Consider the following 24,626-nt stretch of genomic DNA (forward strand, 5'->3'; position numbering starts at 1 on the left):
TCCTCCCACCCATTTTTTTTCACATGCAAGTGTGTGCAAGTCTGGAAAGCATTGCAAGATATTGGAGGCGGTTCATACCAGTTTTGCTGGGGCTTGGCACGCGCACTTCTGCGATGGCGGTGATGATGGTGTTGTTGCCGTTGCGTTTGCTAACCAGGTCGATTATTCGGTCTGTGATCTCTTTAATGGGGCTCCGGTCCAAACGATGGTCCTCAGTAGACTAGAGGTACCAAAAAGAAAGTGAGGTTTGACTCTGTCGGTTCAGGTTTAAGTTTGTCTGCCACTGGTTGTGTTTACTTGCTCAGTAAATGTAAATATATATACACCACATATCCCATTAGAGCATGTCTTAATGCTGCTAGGAGTGCATGCTGCCAGCTATAAATCAAAGAGGGTTTTTTGAGTATGCATAAGTAGAGGCAGACATACATATGGCAGACTTGGATGACAGTGGGATGAGGTACTTACGATGCAGGCGTGGATCTCGTTGCTGGCTGAGTATGAGGGGTCACAGGTTATGGACACAGAATGCTCCAAGGAGAAATTCTTCACTACGTACAAGCGCCTCAGCTGCTTACAAACATCCTCTACAGTCAAGCTCTAGACGAGGGGGAAAGAAATGAAGCAAATGTTAATGCACATGGAAAATAGAGGGCAATCAAGAAGGGAAAAAAAAAAAAAAAAGGGAGCTAGACCTCCATTTTGGCAGAAGGTTCTACATGCTATCTGGGTGGGATCCCCCTCATTTAGATTAAAAACCATATGCTTGTCACTATCTGCTGTCATGCTTGTTAGGCAACTGGCGAGTGATGATCCTGTGTGGTGACAGAGTCGCCAGTGGTCCTGTTTAGCTCAAATCCATATGATCCTGAAATTAATCTTACAGTGCGGTCGGGTTAAGAGGGGACTGGCATGAGTCGCAAGTGCCTGATTCTCAGGAACACCAAAACTTGGATACAATGAGGAGAGAGAGAAATATCCCCACAATTTTCTTCCTGGAACACATTTTAATACATGACTGAATTGTTCAGGGTTCTTGACTGGGAATCTTTTTGCCCGGGAGGGATGGTTGAGCACTTTTGAAAACCTGATCTTTCACAGTTTGCTGCTCCTATTCAATTAAGGGCGGTGAAGGAGGAGAGGCATGAAAAATGACCCCAAAACCCTTTAATTCAATCTCTCAGTGCCTAGGTAACTCACTTGAGGCATGGTCTCCTTGTTGAAGGTGAAGGTGATGTTGGCGCAGCTGTTGTCCTGGTAACTGGAGCTGGGGTGGCATTTGGTAGGAGTCGGGGGAGGGTTGGAGCGCCAGCACTCTCCGAGGCCGAGACAGGGCTTCACAAAGCAGTGGCTCTCCTTGATGGGGATGCAGCTCTGGCCTGAAGGGCACCCGCCTCGACCTTTAGCACCCAGGTGGCACGACATAGGGCCACACCACATCTGGAGAGAAAAATATGAAAATGGAAACAGTTTTGAGATCATGTCATATTTCTTTCATTGAGATGTTCATGTATGATTACAAAGATATTTATATACCATGGAATATATGTTAATAGGACTAGGCTGGGTATGATTATTGGGTACCAATACCAAAACAAAGCTTTTTTAAATACTTTACTTTGATCATGACTTTCTACAAAACCCATGGCGTGGCTTTATGGATGGCAATGTCTGTTGGTCGGTCGGTCTACCACTTTGGTCCAGGCTGAAATGTCTCAACAACTATTGGATGGATTACCATGTAATTTGGTGATCCCAACTTTCCTATCGACATTGTGTGGTTTCGAGTGAAATGTCTTGATAACTACTGAATGCACTGCCATGAAATTTAGTACAGACATTCATGTCTCAGTCAAGATGAATTATAATCATTTTGATGACCAAAAATTAAATGCAAGCTTTTGGTACTTGACAGTGCTCTTGTATAGGGCTGCAACTAATGATTATTTTCATTATCAATCAATTGATTGGTCTATAAAATGGCTGAAAAAAGTGAGAAATGTTGATCACTATCTCAAAGCCCAAGGTGACATCCTCAAATGTCTTCTTTTGTCCACATAAACAACTCTAACCCAAAGATATTTAGTTCACTATCAAAGACTACTAAATAAACCAGAAAATATTCATATTTGAGAAGCTGGAATCAGAGAATTTGGATTTGTTTTCTTTAAAAATGAAAATGATTAATCAATCAAAATAGTTGTTCTGTTGATTGAGTAATCAGCTAATCATTGCAGCTCTACTGAGGCACCAGCATTTTGGTTGGTACCTGGGTTGTGAGCAAATTAAGATCCCATTTTTTGTTATTAGTAGCTTTGTATTGGTTCATTTTCTATCCCATGTGCACAGCCATATACTTCTGTAATAAACATATAATACACAAGCTAATGTTAGCAAAAGTACAATAAAAACACACACCTTTTCCCATCAGACTATGTTTCAGACATCATCAGGCTATATATGAACATAGTAGTCTATACCTCACATCCCTGGATCATTTTCATCCAATGATGCATTTTCCTCCTGAGGCGAGCAGTATCAGAGAAGCACCATTGTTCACCAACCAACGGTTAGACGAGCTTGATTATGATAGCGGTACTTCGGGCCTCTACTGTATATTAACTGAATCTTCACCAAGTGTGACTTTGGGAGATTCAAACTGGCATCTGACACCCATTTCTAACAGTGCCATTGTGTTTCTTTTCAAAACAAATTGCATCATCTCTGTATAGAATTTGACACTCCCAAGCAAACTCCACCCCATGACACACATGAGTGTTGTTGTGGCCCGACATGGCCCTACCTGAATTCTCTCAAGACTCAACCACCCACACAATCTTCGAGTCTGTAACTACTGCACGGTTATTCTTCATAGCCCATCTACCATTGGTAAATTACGTGCTAAGCAGCTGTACAGAAATACATGCTTATATTTAGTTTAAATTTCCTGACATACCTTTGTACACACAACTTTCCCATTGGAACAGTGGCAAGTGTTGCAGTCTTCGTCCCATTTGACTCCGTCAGGGGTGACGTGTCCGTTAACAGAGCAAGGTTTTCTTGTCACTGTGTTAAATACAACCACAGCATTAGATATATGTCACAAATAGTGTGTTTGTTACGTGGATGTATCCTTTATCTTCTAGTGAAGACTAATACCTTCTTGACAGTGGGGTCCAGTTCTGTCTGGTGGGCACAGGCAGCGATATCCATTGATCTCATCTACACAGGTTGAGCCAAAGGCACATGGAGAGGACTGGCACTCATTAATATCTGGCACAGAGGGATGAGCAAGAGGTAAGAAATGGCTCCCTTACATAATAAAGAGCACAGCCAGACAGCACACAAATATTGGATTAAGCAGTCTGCACACAAATATAATTCCTAGTCTAAATTCACTGAGGTCATGTGTCATTTGAACAGTACATACACATACACAGCAGTTAATAAAAAACAAGCAAACTTGCTTTAAATCAACCCTGGACACTTTTGCCCCATGCAGCTTTATTAAAAGCAGCATCATTAGCAGGTATGCAGGAGCTAAAGGCTGGACTTAGCAGAACAAAGGGTTCGCAATGGGAAAGAATGTGGCCATCTGAAAGCCTTTAAGAGGGAAAACAATCTGTGTAATCAGTGTCAGAGAGCATGGCTGATTAGCTGTTGGCCTGCTAAGCCGGTTTCCCCCGGGGACAGCAGCAGGGCCCGGTGGAGTGACACCGACATGGCTCAGCCTGGCCTACAGCCCAACGCACAGATAATTGGCCGGCTAGACCTTCCCGCGGCCCGGGCCTGCTCTAACCGACGGCTCAACCAGGGATCAGGGAGGAGCGGGAGTCAGGGTTAATACTCACTGATCCGACAGTCTGGACCCGCGAAGCCCGGGGCGCACTCGCAGCGGTACCAGTTATCCCCGTCGACGCAGGTTCCGCTGTTGTAGCTGCAGAAAAAAAAAAAAGGGGGGGGGTGAGACTTGCCCCCTTGGATACCCCCAGGCTATTTTTACAGCCGGACATCTATCTATTTCAGGCTGACATTTTCTCAACATTAAACTTATGATAACCATTTTTCATAGGCAATTTAGGCAGTCAGACTTGTTCTTTTTATTGGACAAGTGCGCATGGGTTTGGGAGTGAGCTCCAGTGGTGTGTGGTTAAATACAGTCGCGCCTGGGAGTTCACAAAGAGAGGGTTAGCTGATTGCATCCCAGGAATGACAGGGAAAGGGTGTATGCCTGGTTCTCAGCAGAGAGGCGGCGAGAGAGAAAGCCTGCAGGTGAGAAACTACGATACAGAAGGAGCACCCTGTTTACATCTGTCTAAATATACAGGAAATGTTTGGCTTCCACTTACCATGGGTGGGGACTGCAGTCGTTGGTATCTGAAAGAGAAAAAAAAAAAAAGAAAGGGAGGGAGGGAGATAGAGACAGAAAGTAGTGAGCGTGGTGTTTTCCTTTTCTCTTTCTCTCTCATGTATGTGAGTGTTTTGTGTACATGACAGCAAAGAGCACGTCTGAGCTTGTGTGTGCAGAGGCGTGTTGGGCCGGTCGGGCCTGGCCCTGGACGCCGCGCCGCCTGGTTACTCCGCCTTATTAACAACACAGAGCAAACAAGCGAGTAGGCTCTCGCCGTCAAAATGAGTTCCAGCTCCCCCCCCCTCCCAGCCCCCTCCTCCCCTCCCCACTGCCACCGACAACACCTCCACACCCAGATTCCCACCCCGGCTGTTTCTCCCTCCCTTTACAAATGTCGGGGAATTTATGTTTTAGAGTACATGCGCTCAGGGCAGGGAAGCCAGGGAAATGGAGGAGGGCTGTAGAACAAGCCGACATGTCACTGTTCGGACAGGAATGCAACGACGAGAGGGGAGAGAGGGGTGTGTGTTGGACGAGGGGGAGAAACATCTGTCTCCACTTTCCTGAGTTTGAGCCCCTTTCTCCCTCCTCCTCCTACTCCTCTTTCTCCTCTCATGGCAGGCAGCAGCCAGGGAGAGAGGAAAGAGATTTTTTTTTTTTTTTTTTTTTTAAAAAAAGGTATAGATCAAGAGGGGATGGGAGAGGAACAAAAGTCAGATTTAATCAGATGCAGGACTGCACCTCTGCACTAGGTAGCTGGAGGTTTATCATCATTAAATAGTAATAACTGTCCACCTTTATCGCATCCACCACTCCCCCTTAAAGAGCACTTACTCTGTGTGCATGTGGGACCTTCCCAGCCTTCCTTGCAGACGCAGGTGAACGACTCCCCCGTCACCACACAGGTACCTCCGTTCTCACATGGGTTCGGAAGACAACTCGAGTTCTTGGCTGTGAGGAAAAATTTAACAGAGAACATTAGTTTTGTCAGTAAACATGCCCCAACTTTAAAAAAAAAAAAAAAAAAAGAAGAAGAGGACTATCAGTGCAATCAGAGCTCCAAAACCTTAAAGAGTCACAGGAGACTGCTGTTATTTTGGCTTTTTTTGGTCGGGTTTCCGTTTTTCTCTGAGGGAATCTACATTCCACGACTTTGAAGTGTATTGTCAGTGCAATCAGGGATTTTAAGCGGATGTCTGTCGGCACTCAGAGGAGAGGGAGAAATGGGCGAGGGAGATGGGAAGAGAGGGAACGTTGACAGAGTGAAGGGATAAAAACTGTTTGTGGACCTCACGGACCTGACAGATCTGATTAATATCTGAGACAAGACGGAGCTCTCCCACAGAGCATTCTTCTTTGTATGTGTGTGTGTGTGTGAGTGTAAATATGAAGTAATAATAATCCAAACCGCCGTGACCGTGTGACTCACCTATGTTACATGTTGTCCCTTCCCACCCTGGTGAACACTTGCACTGGAACGTGTCGCCTTCGTCATGGCAGGTGCCACCGTTGTTGCAAGTGGCTTCATCGCACTGACTTTCGCCTGGAGGGAGTATTTAAATCTTAGGGTTGCTTAAGCTGTGCGCTCACACGAGCCTGAATAAACAAGCACACTGTATAGAATATTGGGTAATTATATACAGCCATAAGCACATACCATAAGCCTGCACAGACAGACTGCACGGTTGTGGAAAAAACAAAGAATGGATCTTACGGGAGTGGCAAGTCTTTCCCTTCCAGCCATTCTTGCACTCGCAGAAGAAATCAGTCACCAGGTCTCGACATGTCCCTCCATTATGACAGGGGTTGGTGCTGCAGTCATCGATGTCTGGTGGAGACGTCGGACAGGGGTGTGATTTATGCGCGGCATATTAAGCGGATCATCAAACAGGCTTTAAATGTCGAAACATGTGTTGAGCAGTCAGGTGGGTGAGGTGTGGGATTGTTTTGAAGTCATGGGACAAGCAGTCCTACTTACTGATCTCGCAGTGATCGCCCTCCCAGCCGTCACCGCAGATGCATTGGTACACGCTGACTTTGTCGATGCAGGTGCCTCCATTGCGGCATGGGTTGCTCTCGCAGTCATTGATGTCTACAAAAAAACAAAAGACCAGAGAAGATGTAAGACTGGGATTTTTTTTGACGTATCATGATTAGTTTTGCATTGTATTTTGGTGTGAAACATCTTGTTTGTTTGTCTGTGTGTGTGAGCTGGTCTTACTCTCGTGGCAGTAGGTGCCTCTGAAGCCCTCCTGGCACTCACAGCTGAACTGGCCCCCAGCCTGGCTCCGGCAGCGGCCGTGAGGTCCACACACATTCGACGAAATGTAGCGCTCTCCTCCTGGCGTGCTGTTGGACGCCACGGCGACAGTGCAGCTGTCAATCACTGCAGAGGAGGTGAAACAGGGACACTTGCTGTTAGACAGAAACAACTGATGCAGCCTGTTTGTACAAACTGTTCATTCCAAATCATAAAATGTGGGTTGTGTCTTGCGAGTGATATGGAGGGAAGGGAATTTAGTTTATTGCTGATATTTAAATGAGGTATGCAGCTGTCTACTAGTCTATGCTAAGAGAGCCAACAAGTGACCCAGAAAAAGAGTGAGTAGAGATTAAGCAAGAGATCATCAGGGTAATGGCCTCTGACAGATAATAATGCTGACTAGTCTGTTAAAAATTCCCTTCCCCTGTGAAAAACAGTATATCTCTGCAATAATGTGAAAAAAAAAATTGAATGATAGGAGAAACAGCGATAAGCTGTTATGCTTTCATAAGCAATTCAGAGTGATCCTGTTCACTTTGCACTGAAATCCCTTCCTTTCCCCCTGTCTGATCAGGTTAGGAGAGCAGGGTGAATTTGCTCCCCAGTAATCACTTGATTCTTGCCAAGAGCTGAGAGAATCTCACCGTCTGCTATCTGACTCCGTGGTTGGTCCACTCACTCAATTACACACGCACACTTGCGCGCACACACAGAAAAATGTGCACATTCATTGAGGGGGAAAAAGAAGAGGTAGCCCACCAAGTCGTTACCAGGAACACACACAGTGCTATCAGCCTTTTGCCAGATTTTCAGGGAACTCAGAGGAGGGGAGAATCATTGGAAAAGCTTTGCTGAGGAGATGGAGGGGGGCATTCATCAAGGGAGCTATACTCAAAACAAAATTGCTCACCTTGGCCAAGAAACTTAAGCGCACGAAAACTAAAATATAGGTATTGCCCTCATGGGAATAATGTGGGCAAAGTGTTCAGGCAAATGGCAAAGACCTGGTCTTATTCAGCATTTCACTACAGCACGCTACGCAGATCACCTTTCAGAAACGTTCTGGAAAAAGACAAAGAGCGAAAAGCTTGTGGTTGTTGGAGGCTGGAGACGTACCTTTACACGTGGTGGTGCGACAGTGGTCTTTGAGGTGAGAGCAGTTTTTGCCCTCGTAGTCCTCCGGGCAAGCGCAGTAGTAGTCTGTGGCCAGGTTGAAACAGGGCGCTCCATTCTGACACGGGTTGGGCGAGCAGTAATCGATATCCAGCTAGGGTAGAAAGGTATTGAATAGAGAGCGGTGAACCTGATAGCTGACATAGTTTCTGCTACACTAAACAGAGCAAAACCCACAGCATCCTCCCTACAGGCTGTGCCAGGAAACAACACACGCACAGCACTTGGAGGAAGGGGAAAAACAAGGCAGAGACATAGGAGCCGTCCTCTGAGTCTGGGCTTCAGCGCTGAGGAATGTATCCCGCTGTAGCCAGGAGCAGCTTCAACAAAGCACTCCCTTTTAAAAAGGAGGACTGTGGAACAACAGCCATTTAAGAGGGTGGGGCAGGAAAACTTTACAACGAACTCAAAGATACAGCAATGCTGGCAGAAAGGGGGCAGAAGGGGGCGGGGGTGAGAGAAGAGGCTTAAGATGCTAAATGATAGCAGGGAGGATTTCACGCATGTGTGCTTAATTGTGCGAGGGACAGCGGTGGGAGTCGTATCTCACCTGGCAGAGATTTCCTGAGAAGCCAGCCAGACACAGGCACTGGAAGCCGTTCACTTCGTCCTGACAGCGCCCGCCGTTCAGACACGGCGAGCTCGAGCACTCGTCGATGTCCCTCTCGCAGTGCTCGCCGGTGAAGCCAGGGGGGCACACGCAACGATAGCTGTTTACCAAGTCCTGAGAGGGAGAGAAAACCAGGGTTAAACCCTCATGTAGCCACAGATTTGATTAGCTGCTTTGACAGGGTGGGGTCCAAACAAAAACTGTCAAACCAGGGAACAGAATGAAGAGTGAGGCTGAGAGCGGGGTTGAAGGGGGAGGGGGGGGGAGGGGGGAAGGGGCAGCGACAAGTTTGGAGGAACATTATCACAGCTCCGCAATTATTTCAACACATTTTCCTGGCACGGCCTCAACACAATAATGTTTATGGTAATTCAATCTAGTGTGGTCAAGGAACTTGTGTGTCCCTCCCTTAGAAACCCCTCTGAACCCACTCCCCTCAGATTTGATTTCGGAGAGGAATTCCACAACAATTCCACAGTCGGTTTGGAGAGAACAATTTACAGCAGCTATTTATATAACCGCTGTAAATGTCCTGGGCTTCGACAAAAAGACACTAAAACAAACACAAGCTGGCGAATAAAGCGGTGATACCAGATAAAAGTAGATGGGTTTCTGACACAACACGTACCTTGCAAGTTCCCCCATTCTGGCACTGGTCCTTGCAGTCGTTGATATCTGCACGAGAAAAACAAATGTGAGGATTTATTCTGCACGACTCAACTAAATAGTCTGTCTTTGAAAACAAGTTTGTGCTTTATGTTTCCCATGCTAGGGGCCTTTAAAAACACTGTAGAGGCTAGACAGAGCTCTGCAAGTGTTGGATAACGTGGCTGCAGAACCAGTGCAACACGGCATTGAGCAATCCTGTCTGCTGCCAAGTGAAACTAGTCCTGGGATTGTTTTGAGCCACCTCTAATCACCACAGCCTCGGCCACACACAGGGCTTATAATGATACAGCATATTCATTTACATAGCACTTGTCCAACTGTTTGCTTTATGCCTTCATATTATAGCAGTGAATAATTTTTAATTCAGCCTGTGCTGAGTGAACAGAAGGAAATAAAAGGAGGCAGAAGCTGGACAGGTGTCCCGTTCCACAGCTGCAGCTGACAGCCTTCAACTCACTGATGTCGCAGTTCTGCCCCGTCCAACCAGGGACGCACTCGCAGAAGTATCCACCAATCAGGTTGCGGCATGAGTTGGCATTGAAACAAGGCTTGCTGTCGCATTCATTGGCATCTAGAGAGGGAGAGAATGGTGGAGGGGGGGCGGTTGGTGGCATTTGCATGTGCGGTTGACAGCCTTGAAGTGGTGGAAAGAGCAAAAGAGGCCGGGTGGCTCACCTATCAAACATGTCTTCCCCGTCCACTGTGACGGACAGTGACACTTGTAGCCGTTGACCAGATCCTGACAGGTACCCCCGTGATTACAGGGGTTTGGAGAGCAATCGTCAATATCTGCGTGGGAGAGATGTCAATTCTGGTTATTCAACAAGATATTTTTTACGAGTGGTGTTGAAGTGTAAAGGGTGCAGGTTGAGTGTTATCTTACTGATGGTGCAGGAGGGGCCGCTCCAGCCTGATGCACACTGACATTCGTAGCCTTGACTGGTCTCTGAGCAGCTCCCTCCATTAGAGCATGGATTGGACAGACAGGCATGTTCCGCTAGAGAGAGAAGGACAGTGGTGCAGACAGGTTACGCACACACCCCTGTGACTCATTTCGAAAGGGAAATTCCACCCTTGGATAATCTTATCCTCAATTTATGACACTCTTGAATTTATACTGTTTTGTGCAAACCCGCCTTCTTTGGCGGGTGCCAAAACCTGACATATACATTGACATTTTGCTGCTGTTGTAGCTGCCATGAAAATATTTCACTGTGACATCATGTGGTCGACATTTTCTTCGCTATCCACAAGGAAACAAATCAGATGTAAAAATGCATTTCAGCTTCTGACTGTCATCCCTCCCGCTCAGGACCACTCTGTCAGCAGAACACACCCAGGGGTCGACTCCTTCCGTCACCCATCACCTACCCTCCTCCACCCCTGCCCCAAAAGCCCGCTCAAATCCAACCCCCCCCACCCCCCCATCTCACTCTCATTACCCGCCCGGCAGAGCCCACCACCAGGAAATCATCTTTCATGCTAAGTTGACCTGACCAACGCACCGTGACTTCCCTCTGACTCCCCGCCATTCTTCTTCTGAGCGGCGGCACAAGATGAGAGAGTGGTGGGAGGGCAAGGGGGAGAGAGGGAAAGGGGGAGCCTCGGCCCTGTAGTTTCTCCTTTATTGGTGAATTAAGGATGAGTGAGTCCCAAATGAATCAAAAATGAATGATTCACTCAGGGAATAACTAGACGGTTGGAGGTGATCAGTGGACGGCTCTTGGTATGCCGTAGGGAGGAGGGGGAGAGGATGCGGCGCTGCACCCTGGGGCCTCTCTGCTACAATAGCCTGACGTATCCCCTCGTCTGCGGACCTCCTGTTACGAAGGGCACGGTTTCCTGACATCTCTGCAGTTAAGCTGTCAGCACCCCGAGAGTCTCAGATTTAATGAGGAAAAAACCATCATCTCCATGGTAAGTGTTCACAGCAGCTGAACCTTAGCACCACACCCATCTGTCTGGAGGGCCTGAGGAGCGAAGGGATGACCGGCCCCCTGAACATCAAACTGGCGGATTACCTGACTTGGGGGCCACTTATGCTGGAGTGGAAACAGATTATTGCCGAGTTACCACCTCCTCTGATTACAAACTCAAGGCACCTTTGACCTTTAGTCTGCAGGCTCAGTGAACACAGAACTTTCCAACTTATTATAAGTGCAAGCAGGAGTTTGAAACCCCATGAGATGAAATCTTTTATTTTAATTTTAATTTCCAAATGTAGACTGTCTTATACTTGTAATAAAAAAAGCTGGAATCTTGAAGTTGCTTTGATCCATTCTGTTTGCCAAAAATATTATAAGATTTAGCCACAGCAGCATGACTCTCTTCTTCCTCTTCTAATTAATGTAGTCTTAAGGGACAGTCAGGCTTTAGGATTCAGAGTATTTAGGGACTTGTCAAAGACAGTTTCTAAAAAAAAAAAGATCCAAATTTGAAGCAGCGGACGCTGAGATATCCTGACTTTTAGTCCCTCTTATGAGTCAAGCTTTAAAAACACTAAATTTCCCACAATGCAACTTGATAGCATCTTCCATTGGACCCTTCACTTCTGGTTAAGTCCCATGTCTTTAAAACGCCACAACCACAGTTCATAACACAGGCTTTATGGTAAAAATTAATCATAATAATGAATAAAGTTTGAAGCTCAAGATTACCCCGATGACATCATCACAGTTATTTTCTCAGACTTTAGAGAGCTCCCTCCAGAGCCACACGAGACATTATCCAACTGTTTTCCACAGGCTGAGTACTATTCCTCGTGATGAATAGACTGAACTTTATCTGTCAGTCAGCTGAGTGCTCTTTTACGCATACTAGCAATAATTTAGCAAGAAAAAGACGGTTAATGTTATGTGCTGACCATCATTACTCACCTCTCTCACAGTTGGCTCCAGAGTAGCCCTCAGCACAAGTGCACTGGTACTTGTCAGGTCCTGTGTTGATACACGTCCCTCCGTTCAGGCATGGCTGGTGAGTGCCACAGTAGTTCAGATCTGGGGGAAAAAAAAGGAGTGTTTCACAGGGCTTTAGTTTGTTTTGACACAACACGGGCCGCTCCTGCAGCGACTGCAACTGAAATAAGAGGAGGTAATTAACCTTTATCGCAAAGATGGCCGCCCCAGTTGGTGTCGCACAGGCACTGCCAGGGCTCTACACAGGTGCCATGTACACAGCCAGGGTGGGGGATGCACTTGTCACAGTACTGACCCTGCCAGCCATACAGACACCTGCAAGACACACACAGAGCCATGCAATCAGCCTGAGAAGAGGGACATAAAATAAAAATCAGCCCACACGAACACACACACACACACACACACACACACACATTCACACACCACAGCGACACATGCAGGACATTCAGGAAAATTCAAAAAAATAATCACAGCACGGTCAGATAATCCCTGCGGTATCTGAAAATGTTAATATCTTAATCTTTTGTTTATCCCGAATTCCTTCACAAGCAATACAGCGATAATCTGAACTTAATGAACTACACATTAGCATATACAGCACGGAGCTGCACAAATGAAACAAACAAAGAGGGAGTATTCCCACCCTCACAACTGGGCTGCGTCTTAAAAGACCACAAATTAATCTTAAGTAGCAGAGTGTTTATGCAACAGCTTTTAAACAGTACTTGGGGACAGGGAAAAAGAGGAGTATTTAGCATTTTACCAAACAGAGAAAAACCCCCAAAAACACTAAATTACAGTTCCAATGGGACCTTTAGCATGGCTAACATTAGCATGCGGCCAGACGCTCTCTTTAACAACACTGTGCCTGTGGCTTGGCAGTAGCGACATCCTTGCAGAGAGGAGTGTTCAGCCCTCCTCTCTGCTGTTACAGTGCTGCTCATCCTGGTTCCCATGAGTCAGGAGTCAGGCTTGTGCCCCAGGACCAAGGAGGGGAATTCAGCTTGTTGACCACTGAAATGTCCATGTCCATAATTACACTGATAATGCTGCCTTTTTCCTCCTGGGCTCCATAATTAAGACCGCAATTCAGCCTGACTGATAAGTCCGCTCTTTAAAAGGTGGCGAAGTGGCGATACAGTTGCTGCTGTGGAGTCTAGCGACAGGAAACAGAGTGTCCCTCTGGGGGAGCGGCGCGCTGATTAGCCCCGAGAAACGGACGGACTGTAAAAATAAACGCGGTGGTTAAGTAAACCTCAGTCTATGATTAAAGAGGCTATTCTTAAAAGTGTGCTAATCCTCTCCATGAGAAGCGGAGCAGGATTCCTCAGCAGGATCCCAAATTATTTACAGTTATTACACAGCCAAATTACTGGGGAATGTGACATTACATTGTGCAGCACTGCTGATGCACATTAAGATTTTAACCCTCAACATGAACACAGACCTCTTTTAAGAATCGGTATGTTGTGGCTTTGCAGTTAATGCTTTTCAAACCGGTTCTCTACTGTGGCTCTACTGTCCCACAGGTGCACTGTTATTACTCTATTAGTAACAATGAAAGCTGACTGAGGCTATCATTAAAAATTCCAGCCTAAAAGAAAATCCCACGGAGCGTCATTAGCTGTGACTGTGCTGACATAAAGTTAGTGACAAGGAGGCTGCCCTAGCCTGCAGCCAGTGTTGCTATGTACTGCTGTTGTATAACACTCAACAGCCCAACGATGGGAAACTACTTACTCTCTACAACAGTAGTAGAGCTTGCTTAGAGAGTTTGTTGGCAGAGAGCATATAAACAAAGTTAAACCCAGAGCTTTATATATAGCCACACCTGTGTGGAGACTAAAGCAATTCAACCTCTTGTTCTGCCAGTGGCCACACAAGCACTTACAAGAAACCTGATGATGTCAAAAGCATGGGAAAAACAACAAAGCTCCTGCAGAAAATGAACAAACCTGATCGTCCTTGTGCTTGATTTATGGCCAAATCAGACAACTAAGAAAGCAACCAATGCCTGAGCTCTGGGAAGAGTCAGGCAGTGCAGGGCCTCCTCCAGGATGAGGATGAGATACAACCGTTACTGCACACAATGCCCTAGCTCTGATATCCATCTGCGCCTGGCTTTTCCTCTAGCTGTGTGCATAAACAGCATTAGGAAGCCATTAGCTACACAAACAATACACTTTAAAGCTCATCCGAATGTTACACACGATTTGACTGATAACACTTTGCCTCATTAGAGGGAAACACATAGGCTACGTTTCCAACATGGAGTCTTGGCAGTTTCCTCAGACTGGCAGCTCCGGTCAAAAGCTCCACGAGAGATTTACAAGCAGCTCAGTCTGTATCTTTGCTAAAGCCCTGGTACAGATAGTCTCTTGGCCGAAAAACGAAGCACGTACAAGAAAAATCCATGCCATGACAGAACTGGTGCTTGAACAAAATCCCTACATATCTGAATGATCCACACCACAGGCTTCTGGCACGGGCCTCCATAATAAGTACAGGCACTTGAACAAACCATGTTTGACATTTCACATAGTAAAAATGTAGTCAAATCATTGATAATAAATCATACGGAGCAGCCTCGGTCACTTACTTGCATCCACCTGGCTCCTTACATGATCCGTGTTCAGTGCTGCAGCCTTGTCGGCATATAGCTGGAAGAGGAAGAAGAAAAAACATTTAACTGCCTGGATACTAGATTCAAACTTAGCTCAATTTTTTTTTTTTTTTTTGCACATTTTAATTATAGCAGCAAATTATATAATTACAACCTGCTATGGCATTTCAGCCTGTGAGAATAAACACTGCTGTCGACAAACAACCAAGGCTTGCACTACATCATAAGATATGATTCACAAATGGACTACTACGCATTCTGATTTCCGGGGGGTTAAAGTTTATTCCTGGTCATGGAGGCAATGAAAAGCTCATTTGAAGTGAAGAGGGAAAGGGGAAAACAGAGTAAGAGTTCAGAAACAAAGTCCCCCATTCAACGCCAACAATGCAGCAGACAGTGTATCAGCATGAATCACAGATTACAGTCTGGCTGCTAGTTTTAGAGGAGTCATTCATAGTCTAAATACTAACCGGACTGTCTCGGGCTTCTGCCTTGAGCAGTCTTTCCATTTTACGCTGATGTAACCCATTAGTCCAGACTGCCATTTCAGCTTACCTGTGTTGCAGTCAGGTCCGGACCAGCCTTCCAGACAGGTCTTGTTTCCGTTGTAGTCGCACGTGTAATGCCCGAAGAACTCATCCCTGGGCCGACAAAACTTGTTGCAGCCGAAGCCGTAGTAGTGCTCATCACAGCTGACTCTGATCTGGTATTCGAACTGGGCTACGGGGCCGTTGTGAGTCAGCTTCTGCCAATGCGGGCTGGGGTTGATCATGCCGGAGTGAGAGGCTTTCTCTATCAACCTCCCGTCTGCACCTGAACAAGTTCAACACCATTAAGACTGACTGCGAGATTCTTGTTCAAAATTGAATTTCAGTCAGTGTTCATTAAATGTTTGAGCCAGGGAGAGGATAATGGAATGCAGCGCACAACGTTGAGTTGCGATGTTTACCGTCATCATACAGTGGGAACCATGGAAAAAAAAAAAAAAAAAAAAAAAAAAAAGGCCTGAAAATCCTGACACAAATTGCAGAAGATCTCTTAGATAGCAGATTATATGTAATTAAAGCAACTATGTGTGCTGGGGAGGAGGAAAATACAAGGAGGAAATGTAGAAAAAAGGAAAAGGCTGCCTTTAATGAGCACTCTTAACTGCTTTTTTTCTCACGCTCCCTCTCCAACTCTCCCCAGTTGGTTTCTGATTCTCAGGTTTACAGCTTGAGGATATGACTGCTCTCAGATGCTGCCCTCTGCATCTGCTCAGGCGAAGACAGAACCGCAGCCGCCATAAATTACAGCGTTAGGACACCAATGCCACAGTCACTGTTGCGAAGCCTGCCAGTGTGCCATCAGCACTTTTTCCAGGCTGCCTTTCTCACATACATTCTTGTAAACAGCAGTCAGAGAGGTCTTGATCCAACTCTTTTTCACACACACTTACAAGTATCTATCTACTCTTCAGATGGAGAGGCACGCTTTATGTTGTTATCAGAGATAGACCTAGAGGAACACACTTTTTTTTTTTTTTTCATGTCAAACAAGATGGGGTCACGGCTCTGTCAAACAGGCAAGGACTAACCTGGGAGCCAAGGCTGTAATGAGCTTCACACACAGAGCAAACACACTCGAATTGAGCAAACATGCTCAGCCTGAATCTCCAGACACGACACTGTACACATGCATACAAACTTGCACTCCACTCGCTCACATAAGTAGCCCTCGCTACTTGATATCTAAATCTTCCACCAGGGAGAGAATGAAAAATGTGTCACAGTTGTTATTTACTGCGCTCACACGAGCAGAGGTGGCTGACCGCTGGGTGAATCGCTCCTCTGTGTAGTATGATGCAATGCCACTGAGTAGGGGGATGGCCCGCTGTCATTTATTTACTGTGCTGTGGTGTGTATAGGGGGGGGGGGGGGGTGGGGGGTGGGGGGGGTGGGGGTGGGGGGGGGGGGGGGGGTGGGGTGGGTACTGAAATCACAGTGCCCGGTAACATTTCGCAGCAGTCTGGAATCCAGAGCTCAGCTGTGTGGCATTTCTCTACCGACCGCTGGCCTGCAGTGTCAGGAGTAGCACATCCTCACTACCTGCTGCCTGGCTTGGAGTTAAACATAAATCAGATGAGCTTTATAGAGCATATAAAGGCCATACTCAAGCATGAAATTAATTTCATATACAGAAAATCCAAACTTTTAAGGGGAAAAGAGGTTTGTTTTTTCACATACTTGATAGAAAATCTGTATAAAATCCTCTAAAGTAGGAATTTGAAACAAGAAAAAAATATTGCACATAATCCTAGATGCGTCAAACTAAAATGAATCCTTTTATTTTGAATAGGAATTAGTTGGCATTTAAAACATATCAGTTTGGCTAGTCACAGCACATGAAGCTAACAGAGCTGCGAGCTAGCCTGGTGAAGCTCAGAGGGGCTTAACCAGCATTGAGTGTGTACATTCAGGGGGCTTTTCACACCGATGCCCTAATAGCTCTCTGGGGAGCGGCAAATACAGCAGAAAAGACCGAAACCTTGTTGACCTCGGACAGACCTGCATAAACAAGCATGGGATAAGGCCCGCCCTCGGCTGGAATCACCATGCCGTCCCCGATCTGACCACCAATCAGCTGAAATGCCAGGATAGTTAATGACAGAAACCGAACCTGGCAACCAGAATTTATATTCAGCTTGCTACCACAGTGTCCTCGCCACATTCATGAGAAGTACACCCCACGGTTTTTAAGTTGTACACTAAAAAGGCTTGAGCTCTGAGTCTGTAGTGCACCTTTGCCAGAGGTAACTTTAAACTACAGTACCACAGCACATATCAGAGGCCTCAGCCCCCCCGTGTTGTGACTGCCGGCTGGTCGCAGCGGCGGAGCTGAGCGGCCGGATGAACTCTGTGTTTCACGCCTCAGTGACAGTGAGACAGTGTGACCCCGACCCTGGCTGGCAGCACCTGCCATCAGTCATCGGCCAAATGAAAACATTTTCATAGGGGGGCAGCGTGGCCCCCCTCTCTACCTCACCACACATCCCTCTCTCTCTCTCTGTCTGTCTGTCTGTCTGTCTGTCTGAAGCCCCCCTGTCTGCCCTATCCCCGCTTCTTCTTCTTCTTCTTCTTCTTTTCCCCCCCTCGCTCCCGTGCCCTGCTCTCCCTCCTTACAGGCACCTGTCAACACACTTTCTTCTTTGAGACACACACGCACACCCAGTGGACCATGTGGAAAGAGGGCAGGGGGTTCAGGAAGAATAAACTTCCTTTTCTGACCTTCAACACTACTCCTCCCAGACGCTGCCGTGAGGGAGGAGGAGGAGGAGGAAGAGGCAAAAAGAGAGAGAGGGGGAGGCAAGATGGAGATACCAGACGAGAACAAATACTCACCACCGGTTTCATTGTTGAAGTCCAAGGCTTCCACTATCAAAGTGTAGGATCTCTGAGGAAGACAAGACAGAGATATGACGAGCGTTAGCCAAGATCAGGATCATCAAGCATTAACTGTATCATAAAAAAAAAAAATCATAACATTACCATAAACCTACTGGCCATGCAGCCACACACACAGCCTTGTTGTCCGTCTGTTAGTAGCCATGCAAACTATTTTTCTATGTTTTTATACATACACCTATTCACTTGTAATCATTAGGTAAAAAAAACCATACCAGTAGTCAAGTTTGACATTAAAATTAACAAAAGCATAAACAACATTTGCCAGTTTATTTTCCTTTCATTATATTTTCATGTATTGGTTTCTGTATTTGAAGCCTTAGGGAGAAAAAAATAAATCACATCCATGACTTCTTCAGGTTTCTCATGACTTCAGGAACTTTGCCAAGCAAACTACGTAGCTTCATCTCCCTCTGGTTGACTTAGGATGAGATCTACTACTATTACTACTACTGAGACATGTAACAACAGTCTCGTTGATCTGATTAAGAGAGGATAAGCTTGCAGTGGTGGAGATCTCTGCGTTGCAACGATTAGGATGACAGACAAACGGGCAAGTGGTCTGGTCTAGCTGGACACCCACCCAGCAGGAGGGTGTCTGATGCACCGAAAACAAACCCAGCATCGAGCTGGGCTGCGCAGGACAGACTCGTGAGTAATGATTAGAATAAGTCAGAGGAAAAAAAAAAAAAAAAAAAAAAAGCACGCAGAAAAGGATACTTCACCCTGCAATGCCAAAAATATGTCTTCATCTCAGCCACGGTAACCTTGCTCACTTTAGAAACCGTTTTTTCCCAAAACACAGTTCTCCACATGTTTATAAAATGTGGCGAGAGAAGTCAGTGGATGAGTTCCAAAGTTCTGAGAAAGCACACAGTCAGTCCTGTTTTGCAATGTATATGGGATTTTCAATTTCATGCTAATTTATAGACCTCTAACAGAGTGCTATGAATGCTGTGAATGATCCAGATTTGACTGCTTTTTAGGCAAATTCAAGACAGGGAGAAAAAAATGCAGGGACAAAAAAAAAAAAAAAAAAAAAAAAAAAGAAGTGTAAGTGACGGATGGTGAGACAGGGGGGGAAAAAAAATTGCAGGAAAGGAGAGACAGCGGGGGTAGAGAGAGAGAGAGAGAGCGAGAGAGAGAGACTGAAAGACTGCTACACTCTGGAGGGCCTGTCTTGATTTCAGCACTCCCGAAACGCTTTGTCTGATTCGGGGTCGGTAGCGCTCACACCAATATCAGCTTACACATTCACACTGCCCTGTGCCACAGTCATGGGGGAACGAACAATGTGCCTGCAAGCGTGCACAACGGAGTCAGAGAGAAAGTATGCGGTTGTGAGAAAGTGTAATCCACTTACAGTGCTCGAGCATCCACTAGAAACACCTACTTGTTATATTCACACACACGCTTACCCCTAACGGCGCTGCTCGGAGGCATTTCAGAAATTCTACATCGCCAGTGTGGCCCTTTTTTTTTTTTGCTGCGATGACTTCATGGTAAACAAACCTGCTTGAAGGAAAACCCCTGTTGTCGTTCCACAAAAAGAATAGGGTATGACTCACTCCTGAGGGTTTTTTTTTTTTTTTGGTTTTTTTTCATGGCTTTACCTTGTTTTGTCAGACAGACATTCAACTTTCCATCTTCCCAGGGACACATTTGTCTCATCCTGCGCCAGATTTTCACTGTAATCAGAGCAGCGATTATTTGCAATGCTGTGCTCATCAGCGACACAGGCCGTACAGTATATACTGACTCACAAATGGTTGCAATCACTTGACACAGAACTCGAGTAAAGTGACTCAGTGGTAATGTGATACCTAATCATCCAATACTACTACCAAACCTACAGCTAGCTATATTAACACTAACAAGAGTCCTCTGGCTCCTCTTCAAGCGTTAAGCGGTATCATGTTATTGCTTTCACCTCATGTGTTCACACTTATCCTACACTTGAGAAGAGCTTTTGCATTCATTTCCCCATTAGAGGAGTAATTTTCCAGTCTGTACAACTGCACATGAATACATCATTCCGATAGACCTCTCACTCGTCTTCTCTATCCACACGGACTTTTAAAATAGTTTGCATTGGGGTTAATATGGTTTGGGAGAGTCAAGCACTTTGAGCTGCATTTTTTTTTTTTGTATGAAAGGGGCTATATAAATAAAGTTAGGGCTATTATTATCCATGATAAATCCCACGAATGTGACAATGCAGTACATGTGATGATTCATGCTAAAAGGGGAACTGCACCGTCACTAGACAGGCGTATCCTGAGAATATCATCCGTCTCCTAAAATATTCATATTAGTCATGATTGCAAAATGAAATTGACGTAGGTATACGAGAAACTGGAAGTAGGGGGAAAAACCTTGCATGAGAAGTTGTATTTACTACAGTTAAAGTCACCCTGGCTTTGGAGGCCCATTATTATTTTACAGGCGGTTACATTAGGAGCAACAATGAATCCCTGCCAACCGAAAACATCCCCGAGCTCGGTTCACCTGCCGCATGCCGAAACCTCTCATTGTGTCCAAAAATCATTATCCCCTTTGAGGTGGCCTGTTGTTAAGAAGTCTTAGGTTTTATGGATAATTGGCAGATCTACAACATGGCAACACACCCATATCTTGTGTGATTTTGACTTGCCTCAACACGGGAGTTATTGCAGCATTGTGATCATTATCACCGCTGATTAATCCACCATAAAAATGGGATCAGTGTTGGTAAAACTCACTATTCATCTACTGGTCTTAATGTTTTGACTCACTCATAATGTTGCAGTATCACTGAGGTCACATCTACTAAACTACAGCTGAAGATCCAAGAGGATTTGTGTCATCCAACAACAGTGTTGTAGCACTTTGAAGGGGTGGGTGACGCGACCCTAAAATAATATCACGATGTGTCAGGGTATTTCTGCAATAATGATATTCTTGATGATATGACAAAATACTCCTGGCGGGATTTTTGGCTCTCCTCATAGTCAACTGGGTGCTTCTGCTTGTTGTATTGCCCCCTTTTGTTGTTGCATTTCTTACATATTACCGTGGTTTGTTGTACATCTGATCTTTTATAACCAAACAACTTCAACCCCCTTCCTGGGTCTAACTCCTCCACCATGGAGCCGGTAGCAGTGTTACTTTGGCTTTCAGCCATGCTTGTTGTTGCTCTACATAAGGGTACGACATCATTACGTCAACAAGTCGGGACGCTGCCATCATCACAATATGAATTTTTTTTCATCATATTAAAAATTATACCAATATTATTGTGAACGATACGATATGGCACACCCCTAGCGCCTTGATCTAACAAGCAGCCTCACCATTATTGAAATGTTTAGCTCCAGAGCAAATAACTGCTTCCAGAAAAGTGAGATACCGCCTGACTCCTCATTCACTAACACTCCATAACTCCTCGGCGGTTATCAGCTTGGAACCGTCTGCCACTGCCAGGTTCACTTTTCCCAGGCTCCCAGCTGACTCACAACTTCTCTTTGAACTACAGAGCACTCTCTCTCACACACACACACACACACACACACACACACACACACACGCACACACAGACACAGACACAGACACACACACACACACACACACACACACGTCCAAGTGCAATAAGTGTGGCCATATGTCTTCTTATCTTTCCTGGCCAAGCAGACACTGTCCAACAGACAAGCAACATAAGTGATAAAGATCATTCCAGTTCGGATCACACTGACTTGCCAAAGAACACTACTGAATCCTCTCACTAGGGGAATTTTCCAAACACACACGCGCTCACACACACACACACACACCGAGACAAGGCTTACATCCTGCCCATGACTGAAAATGGAGCCATCTAATGTACCATTCCAAGGTAATCTAACAAAATAAAAAAGGTATGTCTCACAAAAGCAACAGCCAAAGGTCTAAATAAAGGCAAGGCACAACAGATGAGGCTGGTCTCGGCCTACACTCGGCACAGAGGAAATGTAAACAGCCTAGTCAAAGAGATGTTGACCTTCTGTATCAGTTTTCCTGAGTCAATCACTTCAAGAGTATCAACCTGAGATCTAACCAATGATTGGGACTGCTAAGCAACACACCCTGTTTGCCATTAAACTCGACGCTCAGTCATGGAAACACACCTCCACTTATCACCTTCAAAGCCAAAAGACTGCACTGATGAACTGGGAGGAAGGAATGCATTGTTTGCCATGAGGTTTTTTTTTTTTTTTTTTAATCAAAACAAGAGTTGGGGAAAGACTGTTGTACAATCAACAGCTTATTAAATATCCTGAAAAGGTACGTCAGCTGGGATACGACAGGACCTCCAACCTGCCAACTAAAACAAAGACACAGCAAACAGATTTTGGATCTCTGGCAAGTTAAACAAGATCAAAACATGAAGCTGGGACTGGGAATGAAAGTCATATCAACCGTTTAACTAAACAAGCAGCCAGTCATCTGTCTTTTGGATGGGTCACTAAGTATTTGCAGAAACAAAAACAGGGGCAACAGGTGATCCCAATTACATGTTGTTGTCGATGCATGTCATGATTCCATACAGCTTGAAGCGACTCTGATAAGATTATGTAACGACGTACTGACACAACACCGCAAGTATGCTTAAAAAAAAAAAAAGTCCTCGTTAAACAGAGAACGGGGTCAGGTGGAGAGAGAGAGAAGAGGAAAAAAAAAAAAAGAACAAACACATTTCTTTTCACTCTTTTACTTGAGTAATTTGCACTTAACTGCCACATCAGAGCAGACTGTATAAAGCAAACATGTCATTACTCTCACAGCTGCCGGCAGCGCTTACCCTCAAGGCTGAGCTGACTGTTGTTCTACGACTCTCCTGATTCCGGTTTTCAGACCTCTCTGATTTGTCAACAAATCAATCATAGCGATCAGCATGTCATAATCTTGAGAGGCATTGAGTTTAGTGAAAGAATTATACTATACAGGCGTAATTACATCAAATCTGAGCGTAATTAAGGCGCCAGACCAATTAGGACTTGAGATGAAAGGCGAGAGATTGTTCAAGAAGGATAGCTTGAAGGAGTTGCTTGGAACAAGCCCAATCTAACCATCAGAACCAATCCAATTAAAAAAGGTCTTCTCTTCTATTGTATCTACAGGGCTTAGGTGTAACATGGGTCAATGTGCTGAAATGGCCACAGAGGCAAGGTCACAGTTTGCCTGAGAGCCAACTTCATCACTGCTGAGTCTACCACAACTGCTTCCTGTTGCTTGCCCTGCACTGGCATTACAGCTGCACTGCCTCTATTATTCTCTGTAATCCTCACTGTAGTCACTGAGGGCACACTATTGTCCCTGCTTGATACACTGTGAGGGCCCGGGTAGCTGGGGCCACACTTGGAATAAAAGCGTGAAGCAAACGGTGAATCCATACAGGGCTCTAAAGCACAGATGCGCTTCATGTTAAAGATGTCCAGCCGACGGCATTCAGCTGGACGCCAGGCTCTCGCCCTACCTGATCTAAGCACATGTGTGTAGCCTCATTAAGTGCAGCAGTTACTGTGGGTGGCAAGGTTAAAGCGATGAAATGCCTGTGGTCCAACCGAGCGTGACTTAAACAAAGCCCTTGGCCTGGACAAGAGGCCAACTTCATGCAGCTCACAAGAGAGGATGAAGGGGGGGGGGAGAGAGAGAGAGAAAAAAAAAAAGCTTCATGAACTCAGAGTACCCAACAACCCAATTGCACCACACTGCCATCTGTCCACAGCAGCCAATCAACTGATGAAAAGGACAAAGAGTGATATCATACCTAACCTGACGATTGTTAATGTGCACTGAAGTAAAGCACTTGAAGTGAAGGATGAGAGAATCTAACGAGCGGCTCTGTGCTTTCCCAAATCTCAGCCGGTGAGCTCAGAACTCCTCTTTTCTACAGCAGAGTTGTGTTATAATACATTTATCGAAACCTGAGATCGCTTAACTGAATCATTAACTGCACAGAAATTAAAAACAACAAAACCGGCAACGCTGCAAAACCATCAAAATCCATTTTCTACACAATTCACAGACAACATGCTGTGAACATAACAAGAACATCCTCCATTAGGTGTTTAGGGAAACAAATGTACGACATGTAGGCCTCTGTTCTCTAAAAAGCAATATGAGCAGAGCAAAGAGAGTCCTGAAACTTGAAATGGTACCAGGTTTCATTTCAATGTCAACAAGTGCTGTTTTCAAAAAGGAATGTTTTCAACCAGTAAGATGAAACTAATCTGGCACTGAGCGTCCATGCCAACTTAGTGTTGCTATAGCGTGAGCATAAACAGAAACCTTTGTCTTTAAAAGCAAAAAAAAAAAAAAAGAAAAAAAAGGTGATACACCAGTTTCTAAGTGGAGAGCACATAAAAAATACAGAGCATATCAAATAGCATGCTACCCTGCTGGGAACATTGTTTAACTGGCTATCAGATCATAGAAAACACAAACCTAAATTATCTATCCTGCCCTGCAGGTAACCACTAGGTGAAAAGCACTTAAAAAATGTACGACATGAAAGGGAATCAACGTATGATCTTCCGATTCTTTCACTTCTTCTGCTTG

At 45.3% G+C, this 24,626-nt stretch overlaps 1 protein-coding gene across 4 annotated transcripts in view; it reads right to left on the minus strand.

Annotated features, from left to right (window-relative positions):
• jag1b (jagged canonical Notch ligand 1b) overlaps positions 1-24,626 on the minus strand; it is a 205,092-nt gene that overhangs the window by 1,316 nt on the left and 179,150 nt on the right. For all 4 annotated transcript variants that reach the window (XM_044372955.1, XM_044372954.1, XM_044372956.1 and 1 more), the window contains 23 exons: positions 17,988-18,039; positions 15,163-15,420; positions 14,584-14,644; positions 12,166-12,296; positions 11,943-12,062; positions 9,950-10,063; positions 9,742-9,855; positions 9,524-9,637; positions 9,026-9,072; positions 8,338-8,511; positions 7,731-7,881; positions 6,573-6,737; positions 6,330-6,443; positions 6,066-6,179; positions 5,781-5,894; positions 5,186-5,302; positions 4,350-4,377; positions 3,852-3,937; positions 3,160-3,273; positions 2,957-3,066; positions 1,201-1,440; positions 469-600; positions 79-220 (listed from right to left, as the gene is read on the minus strand). In XM_044372955.1, the coding sequence (XP_044228890.1) occupies positions 79-220; positions 469-600; positions 1,201-1,440; positions 2,957-3,066; positions 3,160-3,273; positions 3,852-3,937; positions 4,350-4,377; positions 5,186-5,302; positions 5,781-5,894; positions 6,066-6,179; positions 6,330-6,443; positions 6,573-6,737; positions 7,731-7,881; positions 8,338-8,511; positions 9,026-9,072; positions 9,524-9,637; positions 9,742-9,855; positions 9,950-10,063; positions 11,943-12,062; positions 12,166-12,296; positions 14,584-14,644; positions 15,163-15,420; positions 17,988-18,039 (2,812 nt within the window). The remainder of the gene's footprint in view (positions 1-78; positions 221-468; positions 601-1,200; positions 1,441-2,956; positions 3,067-3,159; positions 3,274-3,851; positions 3,938-4,349; positions 4,378-5,185; positions 5,303-5,780; positions 5,895-6,065; positions 6,180-6,329; positions 6,444-6,572; positions 6,738-7,730; positions 7,882-8,337; positions 8,512-9,025; positions 9,073-9,523; positions 9,638-9,741; positions 9,856-9,949; positions 10,064-11,942; positions 12,063-12,165; positions 12,297-14,583; positions 14,645-15,162; positions 15,421-17,987; positions 18,040-24,626) is intronic.

Source organism: Thunnus albacares, chromosome 14 (genome assembly GCF_914725855.1).
Source record: "Thunnus albacares chromosome 14, fThuAlb1.1, whole genome shotgun sequence".
Classification (NCBI taxonomy): domain Eukaryota; kingdom Metazoa; phylum Chordata; class Actinopteri; order Scombriformes; family Scombridae; genus Thunnus; species Thunnus albacares.